At 34.8% G+C, this 22,486-nt stretch overlaps 3 protein-coding genes across 4 annotated transcripts in view; all 3 read right to left on the reverse strand.

Moving 5' to 3' along the window:
* Positions 1 to 6,755, reverse strand: part of LOC148945564 (longitudinals lacking protein-like) — a 42,012-nt gene extending 35,257 nt beyond the window's left edge. The window contains exon 1 of the mRNA XM_089098713.1: positions 6,107 to 6,755. Within this exon, the coding sequence (XP_088954839.1) occupies positions 6,107 to 6,697 (591 nt within the window). The 5' untranslated portion in view covers positions 6,698 to 6,755. The remainder of the gene's footprint in view (positions 1 to 6,106) is intronic.
* The window catches only part of LOC148945563 (uncharacterized), a 230,751-nt gene that overhangs the window by 56,995 nt on the left and 151,270 nt on the right, over positions 1 to 22,486 (reverse strand). For both annotated transcript variants that reach the window (XM_089098699.1, XM_089098700.1), the window contains one exon: positions 2,300 to 2,363. In XM_089098699.1, the coding sequence (XP_088954825.1) occupies positions 2,300 to 2,363 (64 nt within the window). The remainder of the gene's footprint in view (positions 1 to 2,299; positions 2,364 to 22,486) is intronic.
* Positions 10,349 to 15,090, reverse strand: LOC148945565 (uncharacterized). Its single transcript, XM_089099451.1, has 2 exons — positions 15,032 to 15,090; positions 10,349 to 13,204 (listed from the first exon to the last, which is right to left on the reverse strand). The coding sequence occupies exon 2, from the start codon at positions 11,159 to 11,161 to the stop codon at positions 10,349 to 10,351; it is 813 nt and encodes a 270-aa protein (XP_088955577.1). The 5' UTR covers positions 11,162 to 13,204; positions 15,032 to 15,090.

The following is a 22,486-nucleotide window of genomic DNA, read 5'->3' on the forward strand; positions in this document are numbered from 1 at the left end:
TTGTAGAATCAAAATTATGCACGGAAAACAATCAAACGAAAAAACAAGAAGATTTGGCATACATTTTCACATATTTCAGCTACTATGTTTGGAAACCGAAAATGAAAGATACGAACCGAACAGAGGTAATGATAAAGGCAATAGTTCAGTGCGATATGCTAGTAAATCTAAGGAAAGGCAAACAGAATGGAGAAAAGTCAAGGTAAAGGTAAAAGTAAGGATTTTTTTTGTTTTTTTTTAGAAGACTATAAAAAAGATTAAAAAGTTTTGCTAGAATTTATAATTAGAAATTGAAATGTTGTTATTTAAAAAAGGAATAAAAAATGATAAAGAGCGAAGTATTAAAAGTAGGATAAAGATAAAGTTTAAAAGAGAATTGAGAAGAACTGAAAGTAGGATGATGATAGTGTTTTAATCAGAATTGAGCAGCCAAAGGGGAAATGAAAGATGAGCAATAAGGGTAAAGGAAATGAAGTAGGAAGATAATGAAAGATTATATATATTGGTGTTTTTTTGTAATGGTGGAGTATTTCATTTCTTTCTTACTTTTTTTCTTTTTTTTATATTCTTATGGGGGGGGCCGGGAGAAACAGTTACGTATCTATCGGGGCACATAGAGGTTGATGAAAATGGATATGAAAAGTGTAATTTATGGTCATGATGGAAGGAGTGCCCTAAGGGGGAAGGGCAGCCTGAGATATCGGATGAACCTAAAAGGCATAAGAAACTTGAAATGTAGTATACCTTTAATTTTATACCCTGGTATATTTTGGAATGCTCAATTTTTATATAATATTAATACATTGAATTTTTTGAAGAAGTTTTTTTTATTAAGAAAAGAGTAGGTGACATTAGATAAATTATGAGGTATGTTTAAAGAAAATTTGAAGGTCACCGAGTGGAGAGGAGGTGGGATTAAAAAAAACAAAAAACATTTAATTCGTATTTTCTTTTCAGTAAAGCGAAAATTATGTTCTGGTCTTGAGAAGGCATAGGGGGCTATCCGCCCTACACATGTTAGTTTTTGATCGTTTTGAGTTTGACTCGGCTATTTATTGTAATTTCTGTTCGTTTTGAGTTTCATTTATTTATTGATAGTGATTTGTGGTAGTTTTACGCTTGGAAGATAACTTAACTATATTTCTGCCAATTTTTGGCTCTTTACTTTTTTTAAAAAAACTTGTATTGGGGAAATCATTAGCGTGGGGGGGCTGGTTGCCCTACAGTCAGTTTTGACTATTAAAAAGGGCACTATCCCTCTCAATTTCCAATCAAATGAGCTCTTTTTGAAGTTTCTACAGCATTGGAAGTGCCGATTAGACCAGGTAAGTCCCCCTGACAGCAACAATCTAGACCTCTCTTCATGACTCCACCACTTCACGCACGCGCAGTGACAAATGTTTGGCACTACGACGGGCTTATGGGAAAACTATTGCTCTGACGTACTGGGAACTTCACAGTCGGCCCACTATGATGTGTCTCATTTTTTCCAGAAACTTTTCGCTGCTGTTCGTATATATACTTATGCTGTGACTTAGAACAACCAAATTAAACTAAAATTATTCCATAGTACTCCTGTATAAGGGTGTCTTGGAGTGTGTTGCATTTAGAAGAGGAAGCAATGACCCTTACAACTGATTGGAGGATATCTAGAACATGTTATTTAAAGAATACCAGGATACCTATAAATAAAAATTAAAACTAAAGTATTAGAACCACTTGTGGATTTACATCTAGATCGACTCTATGTAGAACTACATCTATCTCTTGATAAATATCTAGATATAATAAGAAAGAACCAATGGAAGCAGGTGTGAATCTTCACAGTTAAATTTAAAGCAGTTTTTTGTCATCTTAAGCCTTGGACCTGGCAATATTTGATAAAAATAGACTATCAAGTGACATTAAAATTATTGTACTATTATGATTTTCTTTTCAATAAAAAAATAACCCCCATAGAACAAAGAATGCAAAATATTATTATAATGATAAACAAATATGATATATAAAATCATGACGCTCTAAGTAACCCCCTTTGGCCGCATAGTGTATAATATTATTATTGAAAAATGCCCACAATCTGTATTTGTTTTATTGATTCCTAAAAAGAACCTTCAGTGTTCCTAAGGGTACCAAATAAGAGAAGGTTTAAGCAAAAGATTAAATTTGATAAAATATTTCAATTGGTTTAAGCAAGTCATTACTCTTGTTTATTATATTCTAATCAAAGTAAATACACAGAAAAAGGGAGGACCAAACATGCTTCCCCTTGTTTTTAATTAAACAATGAAAGACTAACCTGAAAAATCTAAGCTTGCGTTTGGCTTTCTCTCTGTTTTTTCCAAAATCTGATTCCCAATTAGCTTAAAAGAAAAAAAAATTATACAGGGAAATATGGGCAAATATTTAGAGTTGGGATAGACTTGAATTTGCAACATGTAACAACAAATCTTTTAGTAGTGTCAAGCCTGTTATTATTGATGTCAATTTAATTGCTATTATGAAAAAACAATACAAGAAACCAGAACCAAAGAACTACCAAGTCATAAAACAAAAAAGGAAGGAGAAAATACATCCATAAAAAAAAAATACAAATTTCATTCACCCCAGAAGCGGTTTCATCAAACAGGTTATAAAAATGGCATCAAATACAGTTATTCATTTATGCACTGAAAGGGGAGAGGGGTATCCATCGACTTTACGTAACTATGAATGCTTTTGAGGTTCTTTATCCCCTTCCCTTTGGTGAAAAACGCTCTAAGGGGTCCAGCAGACGCAGTATTCTACTCTACGTTAAGTAGAGCAAAATAAAATACATGGAACTTTTTGCTGAAGAGCCAAACACACTTGAAAAAAGGTTTGAGCCTGTTAGCTTTAAAATTAAGAGGTGCGAAACCAGAATAAAAAAAGAGACTAATAAGATCATAAATAAGAATATTAATTAATATGAATATTGTAAATATTAATAAATATGAGAATATTCATGCATTGACTTCATGCTTTTAGTTGATAGAAAAATGAAAGAAGTTTCAGTAGCAGCATCAGTCACTAGTTGCTTTTAATTTGAATTTCCAATTTAATGAGGCCCTTGCAAAGCTTCTACAACTACTTTTAAATGAAGTAGACTGGAAACAAACTGCATAGAGGCCACTTGCCCATTACTAAGGCAACGCTGCAGTACCTATGACAAGGATGTCAATCTGAAGTCAATCCCATTCAATATTCTAATATATATGTTCAAGCGTAAAAAATTAACTTTTTTGAGGCAAAACCATAGTACTTGGTTTTGACTAATATGGAGAAAAATGATGAGAACCTCTCTATAGGTAATTGTTTCAATCCAACACCCCTTTTTAGAGGTTTCAGGCTGTTTTTCAAAATACCCTTAAATTTATTCTCAAAATAGCATTTTACTATTCAGACTGATTTAGATAATGATTACTATTATTGCATCAGCAAGAAATGAAAATATTTTTTCACGTGCCAGTTTTTTTAATGCGTTTTTAATTTTTTATTACTATGGACCATAAGCCATTACTATGATGCAGCCATGATTGTATTTTGCACAGGAAAAAGCCTTTGGCTTTTAATGGTTGGATATAGTAAATAGCAAACACCGCTTGAAACAAAAGTCATGAACAAGAGAGAAGAGTCCCGGCTTTTGAAGATTCCTGTTTTAACAGAATACTACATCAAAAGAGTCAGGAGATGGAGATGTTTGGGTAACGTCCTACTTATAGACAACCAAAGACTCCCAAAATCCGCTTTACACTGGCAACCACCTAGAAATTGTAGCAGGGGAAGGCCCAGAAACAAATTTTGCTGGGCCTATTAGAGGGATCTATGCAACCTGCAAACCTCTGTTCTAACAGAATGAGAGGACATCACTGCAGCAGCAAAAATGATGGAAGATTGGTGGCTCATACTCTATGCCCTGGGTGCCTCAGGAAAAACATGCGGAACTAGGTAAAGGATGAGCTGTGGTTTATTCCTTGCTAGGTTAGCCTACATCTAGTGACTTGGTCAAAGGCCGTGTTTAGTAATGAAAAACATGGTCAAAGAGATCAAAGACTAGAGAGCCAGGACAGATAGTCTCTGTCAAAGGCAAAGCTGACATAAATTTTTCAGAGTTGTATAGCAATGATTATTTTCACTTCTTTACAATACATTATGATCAAACCGACATTGCTTGCAGGCAAGTGGGCAAGTGAGATTGTTCATGTTATACGGGCTTTGCCTACTGGAAAACCAATTGGAATGGGCAACTGCAGCATCTATGATTATTTGCAGCTTCAACTAAATACCTTTTCAATAAATAACAATTTTGTACAAAGACAAAAGTCATTTCTACTTTTTTGGTAAGTAGAATAAGATTCTTTTTCCAAAGAATATAACAAAAACAACTAAATTTGAGAAAAACACCTATTTTACAAACTGTACCTTGTTTTACTCTGAATTGCCTGAATTGAATGAACAGCCCCTATTTTTGGTTTAAACAGGACATTTATTTTAGTGAACATGAACAGATAGTTATCTTTAACTATTCTTATTGCTGATTTAAAGTTAGAAAGAGAACAAACAGTTAGCCAAATGTAGAAAGACATATTTCAAAATAAAAAGCTATGATCAATCATGTGCTTTAATAAACGCTAAAGAGTAATAAAGTTAAACAAATGCTTACTTTTTCACTGCAATAATCAAAATGTTTTCCATCATCTTCAAACTGACTAGAACTATTGTTTCCCCCTTTGTCAATACCTACAACAATTTCATCTTTGACAAGCTAAAAATAAAAATTTAATAAAAACGAATGTTATCCAAGAATAAATATAATAAGAAGGGCGAAATTTAATCTTCCATCAAAATTAGGTATTCTATGGACTGAGAGATGAACTGTCAAACATTACAAGAAAATTGAGGCTTCTTTCAATGGACTTTACTTGATCCTGCTTGACAGAATAGAGATGCATTCTGGTAGCTCAGTAATTTTTTATTAACGTTATACATAGTATGAGCATCTTTTTCTAATTAATCACAGCAGATACAGATAGCTATTCCAGAGAAATTCTTTATATGCCTGTCTATGCCAGAGCAGATTTGCCAGGACAAATCTACCGTGAAGAAATTACTAGATAATTTAGCCTAATCATTTTCTTTAGCTTGTTCAACAGTGTAAAATTAAAAAGCTTATAAAATACAAAAAGAAAAGTTACACATGGCCAGGAACATTTGTAAAAACAAAAAAAGTTAAGGCCCTGTTCTTCAAAAAACAAGGAGAAAGAATTACCTTAAAATACTATATAGTAGAGAGATCTTCTGGTAGAGTTCTAATAGGACTTTCAAAAGGACTTACCCTTGAAATTTATCTTGCAGGAAATTCCTGAACTTAAAACAGTTTTGAAAGGAGTTAAAACTACAAACTCATCAAGGTTTGTCTAATTAAAAAATCAGAAACCTAAGATGGGGGCTTTTTTTTATCTTAGATTTGTCTTGAACAAGTGTTCTGAATATGTTAGTTTTCTACAAAAAGTTTAAACAGATCACATATAAAGATGTTTGACAATGCCTATTCCCAGCAGATATCAGTTTATCTGGTTATGAAAAAAACTTGAAAGAGTTGTCTTCAATTAAACCTAATTTTTAAAGACCCTAACCTCACATTTTACATCTCAAATCATTTCGAAATATATCATTGTTCATACTATTCAAATCAATGGTCTAAGGAATTTTATTTAAATATTATTAAAATCATTGTCCAACAACAAAAAAAAAAATTTTAGTAAGCAGTTCTGGCAAAGATCAGAGACAAAAATGATAGCCTATTGGCACTTTGAACTAAACAAAACCAGAATGCAAGAAAAGATAAAAGTCAGATAAAGGAAAAAATGTTAATAGCAAAATCATGGTGCTTTGTACTTTTTAACTGTTAAGTTAATAAATTTTTAGCCAAATGCGTTATTCAGGCGGGGATGAAAATTCTAGTGTTTAGGTATTACACAAGTATTCAAACTAGCCTAGTCCCTCAGTGAAATTAATATAAAATTAAATACTTAATCATCCTTTGGTCACTTGACTTTGAATAAAGTGAATTCCAATAAAAACTTACAAGTGAGTTGCATTCAGCAAGATCTGTTTTATAAACAAAGGAACTAGTTTCAGCAGGATAGTTCACCAACTTATTATTTGAGGTATCTACTACAGAACGTTCTAGAGTACTGGAAGAATCTACAGCCAAGAAGCTGTTTCCAGAGGTTGAATCAACTCCGTTTCTCTTTGCAGCAGGTTGAGTCATTTGAGTGTTTTGAGAGTGATAGCTAGGTTTCTGTATCTGGTTAACTGTCTCATCAGGATAAGCAAGACGTTTAACTTTAAGCATTTCAGCCACTTTTATTAATGAACTAGCTTGAGCTTGTGAAACAGTCACTTCACCTGTATACATAAATGTCACCAAAGCTAGCAGATCATGAAATTTCACATCCTTTAGAATAATAATAGGATGGGGGTGTGAAATTCCTAGAAGCAGTGTTTCAAAGTAGGAACTACAAGATGAGAGAACAAGTCTGTGGCATTTGATGCTTTGACTGTCACATGATAGGGTGACATCCGTGAAATGTTCACTGTTTAATAGAGATAAAAAAGCTCCATGAAATACATCCAGGTAGTTGTTCCACTTTAAACAAAATTCTTTTTGCTCCATTTCAAAAAATGGTGACTAAATCCTTGAATAACTCAAACTCGCTGAAATAGATTGAAACATGTAAATAAGTATTCCAAATCACAGGCATTATAGGCACTAAAGGTGAATATTACTCTACAATTTACAAACTCAATACAAAGACTTTTATTTCAAAACTTTAAAATTCTATTTTAATTTATAAATATGCATAGCTTGGTAATAATTCTTTCTCTCTGAATATCAAAAAATATGCTTCCATAGATTGCAACAAATCTTGAATCAGTTTCATTTAATTAAATAAATGGTTGGCTAGATTTTTATGAGCTCAACAAATCAAAACATGATTCTATATATAATCATTGACGTGAATAAAGGTAAATATATTTTGAGCATGTGTGGATAAAGAAAAGGCGTAAGAAAAAATGATTATTATTCTTCAACAGGGAATGATGAGTTTAAAACTCATAAGCATATTCTTGCAAGGAGTTAATATTCCATAGTTAAACTTTGCCATAAGTAGAACTAAATAGCTTTCTTTGGTACAAAACATTATAAATTTTCAACAGAAGATAGTATTCTGATTAAGATTTAAAATGTGCAAAATATAAGCATAACACCTCATTTTCTTTTTGTTATCTCCAACAATCTTAATAAGCAGAGTCAGCACATATTTAGATCAGGACAATCCATTGATACAAATCTGATAGATGCATAGAATTTTGTCACAGAGCTCCTGTATAGAAGAATCCCAGTAGACGTCATTCTCCTAGATTTTGCCAAAGAATTTGACAAAGTATGTCATTGTCAACTAGAGGCAAAGTTAATTGCAATTAGGGTAAGCCAGGAGGTTGTTGAGTGGGTGATGGCATTCCTGAAAGATGGAAGGCAGAGCGTAAAGGGGCATGGAGAAAATGGTCAGGTATTTTCCTCAGATAGTACTGAAGTGGAAAGTGGAGTCCCACAGGGAGCAATCCTTGGTACAAAATTATTTAACATCTATATCAACAATGCCCCAAAAAGTGTCATAAATAAAATGAACCTGTAAAATGAACTCATGCAAATGATTTGAAAATCATCAGCCATGCAAAAACAACCAAAGAGCAAGCCTTATTACAAGCAGACCAAGACAAACTCTCAGATTGGGCAAAATTTTGGAGGTTAGAATTCAACATTGAAAAATTCAGAACAATTCATTCTGGCAGAAAGAATGTGAGGGGTCAGTATCACATGTGTGGAATAGATGGTGTTGAGCAAATGACTGGTTCCTCCTATGTTGAAAGAGACCTGGGTATGCTTGTGGATGATGAAATGAGGTTTGACCAACATGCTCAGTTAGTTGCCTCCAAAGTGCTCCAGACCCTGGGAATTGTAAAAAGAACATTCCACAGTAGGTCACCAAAGCTGATGTCAAAGCTATATAAAAGACTTGTTTGACTAAAATTTGAATTTGGTATGTGTATGGATACACCATTAAATAAAAGCAACAAGAAAAAGCTAGAGTGTCCAAAGGCAAGCAATTAAATCAAAATAGGGTTTTAAAGCTTGGACTACCCATCTCGCCTGGGAGAAGTTACAGATTCCTACCCTCTCCTATTGACGGATGCATGGGGATGCAATCATGACATACAAAATACTACACACTTCTGCATGCTGCAAAGCAAGAGTGTACTATTGACGGAAGCATGGGGATATCAGCATGGTGTACAAAATGCTGCACACTCAGTGCTTGCAATAAAAATGCTTGAACTTGACCAGTCAACAAGAACTAGAGGAAACACCAAGAAGCTGTACTGCAAGCAAGCCAAAACCAGACTATGGAACAACTTCTTCTCAAATAGAGTCGTTGGGCTCTAGAACTCCCAAATCAAAGGAACATTCTCCGCCCCTAGTGTGGAGGCCTTCAAGTGAGCAGTTGTCAAAGAATGGTAATCCAAGCCAAGGCTTTGAGAATGGGATGCAGCCCACATGTTGGTTGAACTTCTTGACTAACCAGCATCAACAGGATAATCCTTTATTTACTGGACAGTGAAATTTCAGGTTATGAAATAGTGTAAATTGTTTTGAGGCATACAAAGAAGGGAAAGAAGTTCTTCAGTTTTGTCTTCTGGTCTTCATTTTTATGAGCTATTGAAAATTTGCTCTGAAGCAGGGGTAAAAATGGCAGAAAAGTAAAAACTCAAGAAAACCTTACTGTAAATAGATCTGAAGAGGCTATTTCACATGAAAATAGAAAGATTTTTGGATCAGAAAATTTATTGATTGTCCATATAAAAATACTTGTCTATTTTGAAATTTGAGATTCATGGCAAATACATTACTATGTACAAAAACAGAGACTTTTGGACTAAATCAAGTAAACAAAAACTAAAGGCAAAGTTTTTGGAGAAAAAAGATTTTGATAGCTGTGGGGATAGCAGATCCAGCATTACATGAATCTAACAAAACTTGCAATCGCTTCCTATTTGTATTAAAGCATGATAATTGCTTTCTGAAACAATTTTGGAACAAAACAATATCACCAGTTTGGATGATAAATGCATGCGTCTGTAAGACAAAGTTTGACAATCATCTTTTAAAAAATGACTTACTTGTATAAATTAGTGTTGTAAAATTATCATAAAATAAAAACTTGGTAAGTAAAATTGGTAAAATAAGTTACTCCCTAGGAAATACAGGGTAAAATTGGTGTTTTAGAGTTGCCCTGTAGCTACAAGACCAGGTTAGCATTTCTTTTTCAGCATCACTTAAAGCTTTTAATGAAATTTCTTAATGATTCAGACTTTTCCTGGGCTTAAAAAGGGTAATACCCTTTCATCTGGATTCATCAATTTAATTAACTGTCTACTTTATCCATTTGGTAATCTTGTGCCTAGTGTAATACCTCAGCAATTGGACAGTTTACTGATTTTGGACATCTATTTTGTGAAAAAAAACAATAAAAAAAAAAATCAAATTTACCATTATTTGGGAGTAAAATCATATTATTAATTTTTTTCTACATTTAAACCTAAGAAATGTTACCCTAAAAGCCTTGCATATATTAAATAGCTGTATTCAGCAGCATTCCTCATATCATATATGTGCTATTTTTCATTTATATATAAAAGTACTAAATACAAGTAAAAGAGGTTTGCAACATTTTGATGACTTTGATTAACTAAGCAGTGGATCATAATAGCAAAACATTCAGTCACTTTCACAGTCATTGAGACATTCTTAAACAGTATTTGCTTACAAATCTAGCACCTCTCCTTCAGTCATAGATTCTGATTCATGTGACCGTGCTTGTTCCAACCCCCCCCCCCCCCAAAAAAAAGAAAAGTCTTGGATACGACCCTGAGGACTATATATCAATTTTTACCTCCACTCTGTCCTTTAGAGATGATTCTGAATTTATTTAAAGATTCTTTCAAAACAACTGCTGAAAAACAAGGGCTGTTAGACTAGAATAAAATTTCTGTTAGACACTGTAGTAATAAACAACTCATTTAGCAGCAATTGGTTAAAAAGCAGGTAAAATCTTAGAAAATGGCACTAACTTTTGATTTCCAGTTGACTGAGCCCCCTCCAAAGCTTATTTGACCACCCCTTCCACATGAAATGCCCCTGGAAAAAAAATACAATACAATTGCCCTTGACTTGAATAGCAGAGTAGAGATTTTAATTTCCCTTCTAATGAAAATCTGGAGTTATCCAAGGGGAAAATAGTGGGAATTTTCCCCAGAGAAGGGGGGAATGTTCCGTGAGGGTAAACGCCGTCTCCTTGGGAAAAGAAGCGGCTCCTTGGAGGGGGGGAGAATAAACAGCGAGGGCAATGTCTATGAAACTCTTGGACTTGGCAGCCTTCTTCATTCTGTTGATCACTTCCTGAAGTAGAGTATCTGCTACTGTTCTCTTTTCTTGCTCTGAAGCTCTAAGTTTTTTCCTTTTGCTTTCCAGGTCTTCTATTTCTTTCTTTTTGTTGTGAACCTCCTGCAACTTCCGCTTGCTGTCCTCTTCGAAAGCTGCTTTCTCTTTCTTGGATAGCTCTTCTTTTTTCTTTTCATCCAGATATTGTTGATACCGAGACCATGCGGAACGTGCAAGATTCAACAGCTCTTTTGTAATAACAAACTGTTCTGGTTTTCCTCCATAAAGCCTCAACATGTCATATACCAGGAGTCTCGCATCCAGAAGGGGTTCAAACATCAAGGCCTGGTCTTCACCAAGAATCCTACCAGAATGCAAGAACCCACACTCAACATCTGCACTGCCATGTGACAACGTAAGCACTGCCTTGATAAGCTTGGTAAGTTCTGGGTACTTGCTGTCCCCGCACTCATTCATCAGTACAAAATAATGGCTCCAAAAACGATCAATCCAAGTAATGTCCTCATGGGGTCCAGTTTCTGTTCGCAAAAGCAGCCACTCAGCCTGGGCAGCGTCTGAGCTAACTCCAATCACAATCTTGCATGCCACAACCCTAAGTCTACTTGAATCCCTCATGTTGATCAGACTCAAACAGCATCAAGCCTCTAGAAAACCATCCTTTTCCAGAGGACATTTGTTCAAAATATGGCAAATACCTGCAATAAAATGTTTTCGCACATTGACATAGAAAATGACCTTGTCTTTCAGTGTTGCTTTCTCACCGAAAGCTTGTTCCACATTTTCTGAAACTATGGGCTTTTCTGCAAATTTTTCAGCAAGGTTCAACATTTCTGGTGAGAAATTTGTCTTGGTCACGAAATCTGGAGTAAAGACCTTTCTGCAAAGCGTCACAATTAGTCTTTTGATCTCTGAGAGCAGAACATGAATGAGAGGCTCTTCTTTTTGGAAAAGTTGGGTGAAACTCAAGAACAGTTCTGCTGAGGCTAGAACAAACTCGAATTGGGAATTCATCATTGCACTTTTGATATAAGCCACAATCTTCAGAAAGTTGGGAGTGGACAGAAGATTCTTCAGTTTTTTCTCTCTCGGCGTGAAGTTCAGGCAGTACTCTAAGATTGCTGGCCACTGCTGCATGATTCTAGCAAGGGCACTTCCGATTGTCATCCAGCAGCTTGGGACACGCTTCATGAAAGCATCCTCTGGCGCTCCCACTTTCTTTTGGCACTTTCAATAGTCTTCACAATATGCAGGCCAGCCGTCAAAAAATGAATGCACAAGAATAACAAAGTCGGAATTTTCTTCTCTGACCACCTGAAGACCTTTTAAGAAAACGTTATGAATTATATTGATGTTGCAAGTACCAATGTTCAACATTCCCTTTCACATCATTTTCTTTTTTTGGCATTGAACTTGTTCCAAATGGTTTTGTTGACGTTTGGTCTGTCACTTCCAAGCATGATCAGTTTTTCAAGTGGCAGCTGATTCTGCTCAATAGCTGACATAATCTTCCTATACAGGCCATCACTTGTCACGTGGCCCATAAAACTTGTGCATAAATGTCTACTCTGGATTTTGTTTCGGTATGAGGACCAATATCAAACACATATCTGTAACTTTCATACCAGCATTGTTGGTTGTCTTGACATATTTTAGTACAAAATATGACTGAATGTCCTTCACAAGCATTTCCTTACAGTAAGGATGCAGCACATTGGTGATCAGATATGTGAGTTTCTTTGCACATAGGGACATTCTGTCAGGGATGTTACCAGGGAACATTGCATGGAAGGTTGCAACAATATGGTCTGAAGAGTCAGCAGACATAGAACTCTGTACCATCTGAAGTGCCCATATTAACTCAGCTTTATAAGCAGCATCACACTCACAAAACATGTTTGTACCAACTAATGGTTTATCCTTGGTTGTTTCATCAACTCAAGACTGTCCAGTCAGGTGAAGCTGTAGTGGATGTAGTTGAGCAGTAACTGTGGCTTTGTGTTCTGCAGATCACATATGTTGGTTTAGCTGAGCAACCCCAGCTGTGCAACCAAGATTTTTCAAGCACAGTTTGCAAAAGAACAAGTACTGGTTGTTCCCAGTCTTACACCATTTGCCAATCTCTCTACTGCTGCAATCTGTTTTAGCAAGCCATGAACTATTGAACTTGGTAGGCCCCAAACTCAAATACCAAGCATCACCTGCAAAATAGCATCCCACAATAAAAAAGCCATAAAAAGAAAAAATGTGGATATGTCCAAAACTGGGTTGTATTCACTGTCCAAAACTGGGTCGTCATCAGCCTTTCATAGCATTCAGCTAGGATATGCATAAGTCACAAGAACTCACAGTCTCATTAAGCAGAGACTGCTAGTCTATATACTGATCTTTGCTCATTTTGGACAGGCCCAACATGACAAAAAACAAAACATAGGCTACTAAGTCAACACAATAGCATAGCCCAGGCAGAAGCAGCTTACTAATCCCAACACAAACCATTAGTTAAGTTCAAACAGCTCAAATTTTGTAATTAATTATCAATCTACACCAAAACACAGCACAGTCTACAAGCAGAGTCAAAAGCAAAGAAAAGCACATCTTAGCTTACTTAACAAGCAGTGTAAATTGCAAATCATGAGCAATGTTCTTGGTGCTCTTCAGCTGAAAATATAGGAATAATAGGATTTCATCCAAAATATAGGTATTTTATAGGAGTGCATTAAAATATAGGAATTTATAGGCAAGTCCAAACCCTGCATTTTCACCTACAAATTTGACAAATGTCAAAATACTTGGGGAATACCTGTGGGCGGAACCTGGTATATTCAACCCGTATATTCTTGTTTTTTTATTATTCTTCAACTTCATTTAATGTATGGAAGCATAAAACTATTCAAAAAGTAGAAGTAATAAAACTAATAAAATTGTTTCAAGTATGTAGTATTTGGTATAACAAAATTGGTTTAACAAATTTTAATACACAGTATTAAATACAAATAGTATTTAGTACATAAAATTTAGTAGAACAAAATTTTTTAACTAGCATTTCAGAAGGGATAGGGTCTAGGAAAATGGGAATAGATTTCAAGAAATTTAAGAAGTTCATTGTCATTAAAATTGATTTAGGGGATTTTATTTGTATATGCAGATTCTTAGTTTCATTCACGACATTGCTTAGGATTTTTTTTTTTTTGGGGGGGGGGGTCACTTTTGATATGTCTATGACAAGGTTCTAGGTGTTTAGCCCTAGGTGTCTAGGTATTTTGACAATGTAAAATTTGTTGCCCTTCTAATTTAATTTTATCAAGAGAAAGCTAATGTGACCAGAATTCAGATAAAATCAGATGTATCTTCATGCATTGGTGCTAATCCCAAGTTTTTTGGCCATAAATAACCAAGTAACAGCAGTTTGAACATTACAAAAATAAAAAATTGTCAAGAGCTCCTTTCTTGCCAAAACAGGAAACTGACTGAATTGAATGTTCTTTTTCTTAAATGGGTGTATCAGAAAATGTGTCAATGTTTCTTATTGTTGAATTAAAAAACTGGCTTCAAGAGATGGTGCTCCAAGACATGGCTAAGCAGAGATATTTTGTTTTGAACAAAAATTCTGACAGGGGTTCCAAAATTACATTGTCAAATCATCAGTACCTTTAAGCTACCCAGCATTTGAATACATGAAATTAGATCTTTTTATACCTGCATAAAAAATTATTAATAGCATCCCACAGTGTCTATATTTTTGTTAATTTAAGAGAAACTGGTAAACAAGTGACAAGAATTAAATTCACCCTACACTTTCTTAACTCAATTGTTAGGCCTATTGCTAGCAATAACAATTAAAACAAAAGAATAAGAAATATACAGTAAAATTCTAATTTAGCTACTTTTGGCTATCTTGGAAAGGGGTTAGGTTAGGAAAATGAAAATTTCAGGGATTTGTCTACAGACTAAAGTATGTCCTGGGAAGGTATTTTGAAGTACCTGCCTCTACAGCATCTCCCTCCAGAGGGTCCTGAAGTTTGCCTACATAACAGGTCTGTAACAATTGAAATTTTGACAAAACAACATTTTAGCTTTATTTTCAGTTATCAGTTTCTTTTTCTCTGGCTTTAGTTCTGAATTTCTGTTATTTGAGTAGAATTTCAAGTCTTTTCAATATTTCTTCCAAAATATAGGAAATGTATTTGCATATCTTTAAAACCTTAGAAATTTGGATTCAGCAAAGTTGTGAAGCTGAAAACAATTTTTTTGTACTTAATTTAGGCCTAAGCAGAAGATCTATTTTAAAAAGTTTGACTTTTATACCACACAGATTTTTAAAGGTCATTGAAGGTCAGGGCCATCTAGAGGGAGAAGGAGTGGAGGTAAGTTCTTCAAATACCTTCCCAGGACAAACTTTAGCCTGTAAACCAATCCCTGAAAGTTTCATTTTCCTAACCTAACCCCTTTCCAAGATATCCAAAAGTAGCTAAAGTAGAATTTTACCATATGTATATATATTTTTATAGTCCTACTCCCTTCAGACAAACAACCATTAATTTATCTAAAAAATACTTTTTTGTTGGAAATATATTCTTTTTTTCTTTTTTTTCCGATGTATCCACGGTTGCCACCAGCTGAAAAATAAAATCCCGATTGTTCTTCTAAAAAAATCCCGAAACACGGTTTTTAGACTATACAAGATAGGGCTGCACAGTGAGGACGTAAAAATCAAAACGCGTAATTTGAATTACGGGATTTTTTTCTGAGCCAAAACCTAAAGAAAACAAATTTAGAACATCAAAAAGACAATTTACCTTTTCCTATTCAAAATCGTCGTAGACAAATTTTTTTATTTATCACTTATCGTGTCTAATCGTTTCCTTCTTCTGGCATTTTTTCCAAAAAGCTGTCAACACTACCACTTCCGTCCCATTTTTCATTTTCTGACCCTTTAATTCTTCCTGCCCAAAAAACGTAAAAATGGGACGGGAGACCTGTCTACCAAGGCCGTATCCAGGAAGGGGGGGGGGTTACCCGGTTTGAACCACCTCCCCCCCCCCCCCCGAAATTTTTGACCGAGTCTAAAATAAGTCAAAAATTAGTAAAACCTAGGTAAAAATCAGTAAAATTAGTCAAAAACTGAGTCAAAAATTAGTAAAACCCCCCAGAAAAAAATCCTGGATCCGCCCATGCTGTCTACCTTCCAAGATTTTGTCCCATTTTTCCAGAAAATGGATAGTCTGGACGCGCTAATATTCAATATGGCTTAGTAAACGGTAAAAGTTTCTTTTTATCACGTCTTCAAACGTCCCTTTCCCTTTTACTATACCTGCTTTTATGTTTAGCAAAAGTCTCGCCATTCAAGAAACGGACGACGGAAGTATTATTCGTCTTACAAAAGAATACGTTTGAAATAAGTATCCTTTTGAACAAAATTAGTAAATGCCGTACACTTTTTAATTACCTTTTCTGAGATTAACTTTGCCCGAGGCATTACACGGGGCAAAATGAACTACAATGACAAGAAAAGAAAATCCTCACTGTTTTCGTTATGAATTCGCCACTCGTCGTTACATTGGAGTCAAATTTTCAAAAGTGAAATCCCGAAAGAAAAAATTGTTGCTCCATTGTACAAACGCACTTCCAGAGGGAACATACATAAACAGAAAATATTTGTGATATCGTAAAAAAAAAAAAGTAGTAGACTATCAGCCAAAATCGTTGAAAATCTCTTTTTAATGAAGAAATCCTGGTTTTTAGCAAAAATCCCGGTTTTTAGCAAAAAATCTCGGTTTTCTTAGAGAAAACTCCAAAAATCCCGGACATAAAAAATCCCGGACTGCAAAAAAAATCCCGGAAAATAAGGATTACAGAGATTAAAACGATAGAGAATAGAGAATAAAACGATGATTATGCCAATTTTAGATATTTCAGAGGGAAAAGGCGTTGGAACACATGATTTTGGATAAATCTGAACAGCTAAAGAGAAGGAAATGAACAAAAAGTCTGAGGCAATGATTCACGAAAACGAAGTGCAAGCTAGATCTGCAGCTAGAAGACATTTGACAGCCAGCATCACAACGAATACACTGAATCGGAAAGGAAATCTGCGGTTAGAACAGAAGCAACAGTCAGTATAAAAAAGAGTTCCAGCAGAAAACAAATCAAAAAATGGATTATTCTTTAATGTAGTATCAGGAAAGAGATATTGATTTCATGCCAGACGTTCTTTGTTCAATTGTTATTGCTTATTTGACACCTCATGACTTAAAACAGAAGAATAACGAATATATATACATTCCCTTCAGGCGAAAAACGGTGTATTCATTTAAAATATCTTTTTGTTAAAATTATACCATTTTAGTAGTAGAGTAGTAGAGTAGACTAGTAGAGTAGGAGAGGAAATCTGCGGTTAGAATGGAAGCAACAGTAAGTATAAAAAAGAGTTCCAGAAGAAAACAAATCCCAAAAATGGATTATTCTTTAATGTATTATCAGGAAAGAGATTTTGATTTCACGCCAGACTTTCTTTATTCAATTGTTATTGCTTATTTAACACCTCATGACTTAAAACAGAAGAATAAATATATATACATTCCTTTCAGGCGAAAAACTGTGTATTCATTTAAAACATTTTTTTGTTAAAATTATACCATTTTAGTAGTTTTCCAAAAGTGGTTGCATTGAACTTAATCTAAATCCATGACATCAGTAAAAAGTTTATATTATCTCTAGTTAGAAGAGAAGCAACAACGAAAATCAATATATACAAAACAACAGCGCACAAGGTAGAAAACTAGCGACAATTAGAATCATTATAAACAAGCCTGCCACATAGCTTGTCTATGCGCCAGCTTGCATCTTCCGAATAAACAAACAATATCAAGAGTATATGAGCAGAAAACCCTTAAAACTCTTTATTAAAAGCAGAGCACATTTGAATATGTGCAAAAATATAAATGTTTTATATAGGCTTCAATATTTTACCCCCTCAGTAAAGAAGGACGAGAGTTTGGGTTGGAATTCAGTTTTCCTCATCGGCTAAGACGTACACGGGTCCAACCCTTAGAGTTCTCATTGCCAGACTGTAAATCAGTGTTCTTTTATTTAATAAACAATTTCAACATACTCTCTTGTAAGGCTCCAAGACCAAAAAGGAACAAAAAAAGGAACAAAATCTAATCCCTCGCCTCAAACAACCCCAAAATCAACATACACTTCCTTTGTAAATCAAAATATTTCAACACACTAACACACATACAAACCTAATCAAGAGATACCAACTCTAGTAGAAACCATAAAAAAAAGAATTTTTAACTGGAAATTCTTTTTGATGGTACGGAAGGAACGGTAGATTCCGCCGAATCTAGGAACAAGTCACAGGTCATATTACAAGCTATTAGAGGGTTAAAGTCACTTGCAGACGGTTGATGTCAACTATCAGAGGGTTAAACTGCAGTTATGAAATATCAGGTACCAAACTCTAGAACAATGAAAACTCTTCCAAGAATAATGAGATGAGACGAGAGAAAAATTTCATCTTTAGATTAGTTCAAATTCATAGAAAAGTGTCCACTTATCCATCCCGATTTTTCTCAAATAACCTGTAATCTAATATAGTTTATTCTGCCAAAAAAATATGTATATTTGAGATACACCTTGATTGTCAAAAGATGTATTGCCTGGTTCCTTGGTTTCAAGTTGAAGTTTAGAAGGTCCCGAAAACTCAGGAAAATTACTTAAAGCAATATCTTCACGTTTAGGAAGCAAAAGGAGGTTCAGAACGCCAAAGATTTCTTCAATGTGACTTTGTAAAGCATCTTCAACTTCTAAAATAATATATAAATAAAACTGAAAAAAAAATTCTACAATAAACTTTACTAAACAAATCAAACAAAGCTTCTTTTTATTCTAAGTTAGTCACAAGAATTGATGAAAAAGAAGTACTGATAAGTAGTAAAAGAAGTACTGTTAGTTTTCACTCTTTGTTAATTTTTAGTATTTGCTTTTTTTCAGATCACTTCGTATGGAAGAAATTATGCTCGATACTTTAGAGGTGACTAATTTAAACAGAGAATGAACTTTCGAGTGTTTTTTTTTTAAGAGTTAAAAGTGATAGGTCAATCAGCAACCACTTTCACGACTCCTTTAGCCGCTTTTCTTAAAAAGATATCCAAGAAAATTTTCAATATAACTATTTGCTCAAAATGATAGAACGTTTTTATCACTATGCCTTTACGTGTTAGAAACCCCACCATAACCTTCTGATCAAGGTTTATAAGTTACAAAAGTTACACAATGTATACATATTCATTTTTTTTATTTCTAAAGAGAGGCGTGTTTTATCCGAAGTCGTGAAAAAGGCTATGGGTATAGAGGTCAAAGTTTTGAGAAATACAGAAAGGAATAAAGAAACAAAATATGTATAGAGATTGACATAAAGGCGTATCGGTAATATTGAAGCAGCAGCAATGGCATTAAATTGAAATTTTTCAAGGAACTGCTTTTTTGAAACTACTTTCATTGCAACTACTATTGAACTAAATCAAAAGAATTTAGGTTCATCCAGATCGTAAAAGGGATGTCCGAATAACATCCAGGCTAAAGCTATTATGTATGAGTGCAGCAGTGTCCTCTCATTACTGCAGAATCACGGTTTACGGTATTAAATTGAAACTTTCACGCCTTTAACAACTACTACTGCTTACACAACTGAAATAAATAAAAAGAAATTGATTTAAGTTCTCAGATTGGTATACATGCAATATCTCAGGAACAGAATAGGTTATTAAGTTGTACTTTCAGGAAAAACTGAGGGACATATGAAACTAAATCAGAAGATAGCAGGTAAAATAAGACTGCTAAAAAGGCAGTTCAAAGTTGAGACGTGTTCAGTTTGTTATTGAGATACTAGAGGATAAAACTTTTAAAGAAGGTTGAAATACAATTAATTATTAATTAAATATATTTTCGTGCTAAATTGTCATTAGTTTTTTGTTTCCCCGACATAGGATATCAATTTTGCCTATTTGAATGGCCTATATTTTTTTCCATATCACAATTTCTTATGCTTGATCAGAGTGTTGTAATTTATTCAATCTACATAGCAAACGTATTTTCTTTTAATGCTAATTTTGAATCTCTTTAATGTATTTCCTTCAAGTTAATCTATTAAAAGTTATGAGAAAATTAAAAATTCTTCAGTTAAGAATAGTTTCCATAACACGTTTCTATCTGCATTCGGAGAGAAAATTTCATTGGCTAATGGAATGCAGATAAAATTTTATGCATTAGTCATGATGCCAAGAGTTCAAAGACTGTTCCCTGTCTATCATTTTTGCTATAAATGTTGATAATGAGAAATAATTAACCCTTTTGAAAAGGAGTAAATCTATAAAATAATTATTGTCAGAATATAATATTTTAGTAACAAAATTATGGAAAGTACAAAAAGAATTATGAAAAGCAGACCGTTCAGAACAAATTATGTTAAATGACTAACCTAACTTATTCAGCTCTCTGCAACATGTTTCCCCAACCATGTAAATTTGGTGAAATATTTTTAACCCTTTTATTTCTTCGGAAATTTAAATAATTATTCTTTGTGATATCCATTTGCATGCAATAATTATGTGACAGGTCCATGCTAAAATCAGGTGACAAATTCCTGAAGACTCAATCTATCAATAATCTGTATTTTGTCAATTGAATTCTAACGCCTCTCTCTAATGTAAGTCAAACACCTTCTCTTGGTGTTCTGGACGGAGTCCAATCGTCTCCCAAATAAGGAGCACCCTGTGAAACCTTATGATAGGTTACTACTAAGACGTTAAAAAGAATGAATTGCATTCTCACGTGTTGCATAGAGTGAATACACCTCACGCGTTTGCAGTCTTTGGTGACGATTCAAAAGGCTTGATTGAGTAAAATACTTTTTGCAGAAATCACACTTAAACGGTTTCTCACCTGTATTCAGTCTTTGATGTTTAGTCAAAAGGTTTAATTGAGTAACACACTTTTTGCATGAATCACATTTAAATGGTTTCTCACCAGTATGCAGTCTTTGGTGAAGATTCAAACTGCTTGACTGAGTATAACGCTTTTTGAATTAAATCAAGTAGTTGCGGACATCAAGCCATACAATAATTATAGAAAAAGCCATGACATATAGTCCGAATGAGTTAAATGACAAATCTGGCATAAGCCCGAACCGGCACTCATATACAGATAATGTAAGCCTCTTCGTGATGTCATGACGTCACCATAGGTTTGATACCGTCACCCTGGAAAAACCTCAATATGCCAGTTAGAGGCAACGCTATAGGGTTGCCTATAGTAAAGGCCATACGGCTCCAATGTTTTATTATTATTTATTTTTTCTCCAGAGGCATTTCATATGGAAGGGGTTGTCGTAGAAACTTCAAAGGGAGCTCATTGGATTTGAAATCGAGAGTTCTAGGGCTCTTTTTTATAATTTAAAGTGATTGGAGGGCAACTAGCCCCCCACGCCCATTATTCCCCCAAACACATCTAATCAAAATTTTGAGATTGACATTTTGTTCAGCGTTGTTGATTTCCAGATAGAAAATATGTTTTTGAGGAGGACACTCCCCCACAATCCTTAGGGCAAGGGTTTTAAGTTATGCCCTGGGGGCATATAAGGTTTTTATAGAAGGCGTTGTCGTAGAAACTTCAAAAAAGACTCATTCGATTGGAAATTCAAAGGGCTACTGCACTTTTTAATAGTCGAAAGTGATTGGAGGGCAGCAAGCCCCCCCACGCCCATCATTCCCCCAAACACATCCAATCAAAATTCTGAGATAGCCATTTTGTTCAGTGTAGTTGATTTCCTGATAGAAAATATGTTTTTGTGCAAACCTCGGGGCAAGGATTTTAAGTTATGCCCTGGGGGCATATAAGGTTTTTTATAGAAGGTGTTGTCGTAGAAACTGCAAAAAAGGCTCATTCGATTGGAAATTCAACGGGCTAGTGCCCTTTTTAATAGTCGAAAGTGATTGGAGGTAAACTAACCCCCCTCTCATTTTATTAACGTAGTTTTAAATTCTGGAAATTAGGTCTTTGAGGGTGACAACTCCCCCACATGGGTTATAAGTTAATATAGGGTTATAAAGCAAGGGTTATAAGTTATGCCCTGGGGGCATATATGGTTCTTATGGAAGGAATGCTCGTATAAACTTCAGAGAGGGATCATTTGATTGGGAATTGAAAGTTCTAGTTCACTTTTTAAGTGTCAAAAGATATTGTAGGGTAACCAGCTCCCCTCCCCCCGAACCCTTTTTTCCCAAATGTATCAAATAAAAAATTTAAGATAACTATTTTGTTACAAATCGTCCAAAGATCATATAACAAAAATTACGGTGTCGACACAACCCCCTAGGGCGCCGGGGCAGGTGTTTTAAGTTATGCCCTGGGGGAATATATGGTTCTTATGGAATGGATGCTCGTATTAACTTCAAAGAGGGCTCATTTGATTGGAAATTGAAAGTTCTAGTTCACTTTTTAAGAGTAAAATGAGAGTAGAGGGCACCCACCCCCACTACCCCTCCAAGCCCCATTTTTCCTCAAACCCATCCGATAAGAACTTTGAGATAGCTTTTTTTAAATAGTTCAAAGAACACATAACGTAAACTCAGGGGTCAACACAGCCCCCCCAAGGGCCCGAGGGCAGGTGTTGTAAGGTATGCCCTGGGGGAATATATGGTTCTTATTGAAGGGATGCTCGTAAAAAATTCAGAGATGGCTCATTTGATTGGAAATTGAAAGTTCTAGTTCAATTTTTAGAGTCAAAAGAGATTGGAGGGCAACTAGCCCCCCCCCCACACCCCCTTTTCCCCAAATGCATCCAATCAAATTTTGAGGTAGCCATTAAGTTAAAAATTGCTCTAAAGTCAGATAACAAATACTCAGGTGTCGTCACATTCCCCTAGGGCCCGGGGG

Source organism: Artemia sp. Qi Xiang Cuo, chromosome 13 (assembly GCF_049724085.1).
Source record: "Artemia sp. Qi Xiang Cuo chromosome 13, ASM4972408v1, whole genome shotgun sequence".
Classification (NCBI taxonomy): domain Eukaryota; kingdom Metazoa; phylum Arthropoda; class Branchiopoda; order Anostraca; family Artemiidae; genus Artemia; species Artemia sp. Qi Xiang Cuo.

Coding starts and splice junctions, on each gene's coding strand:
- LOC148945565 (XM_089099451.1), bottom strand. CDS start 11,161: ATGAGGGATTCAAGTAGACTTAGGGTTGTGGCATGCAAGATTGTGATT.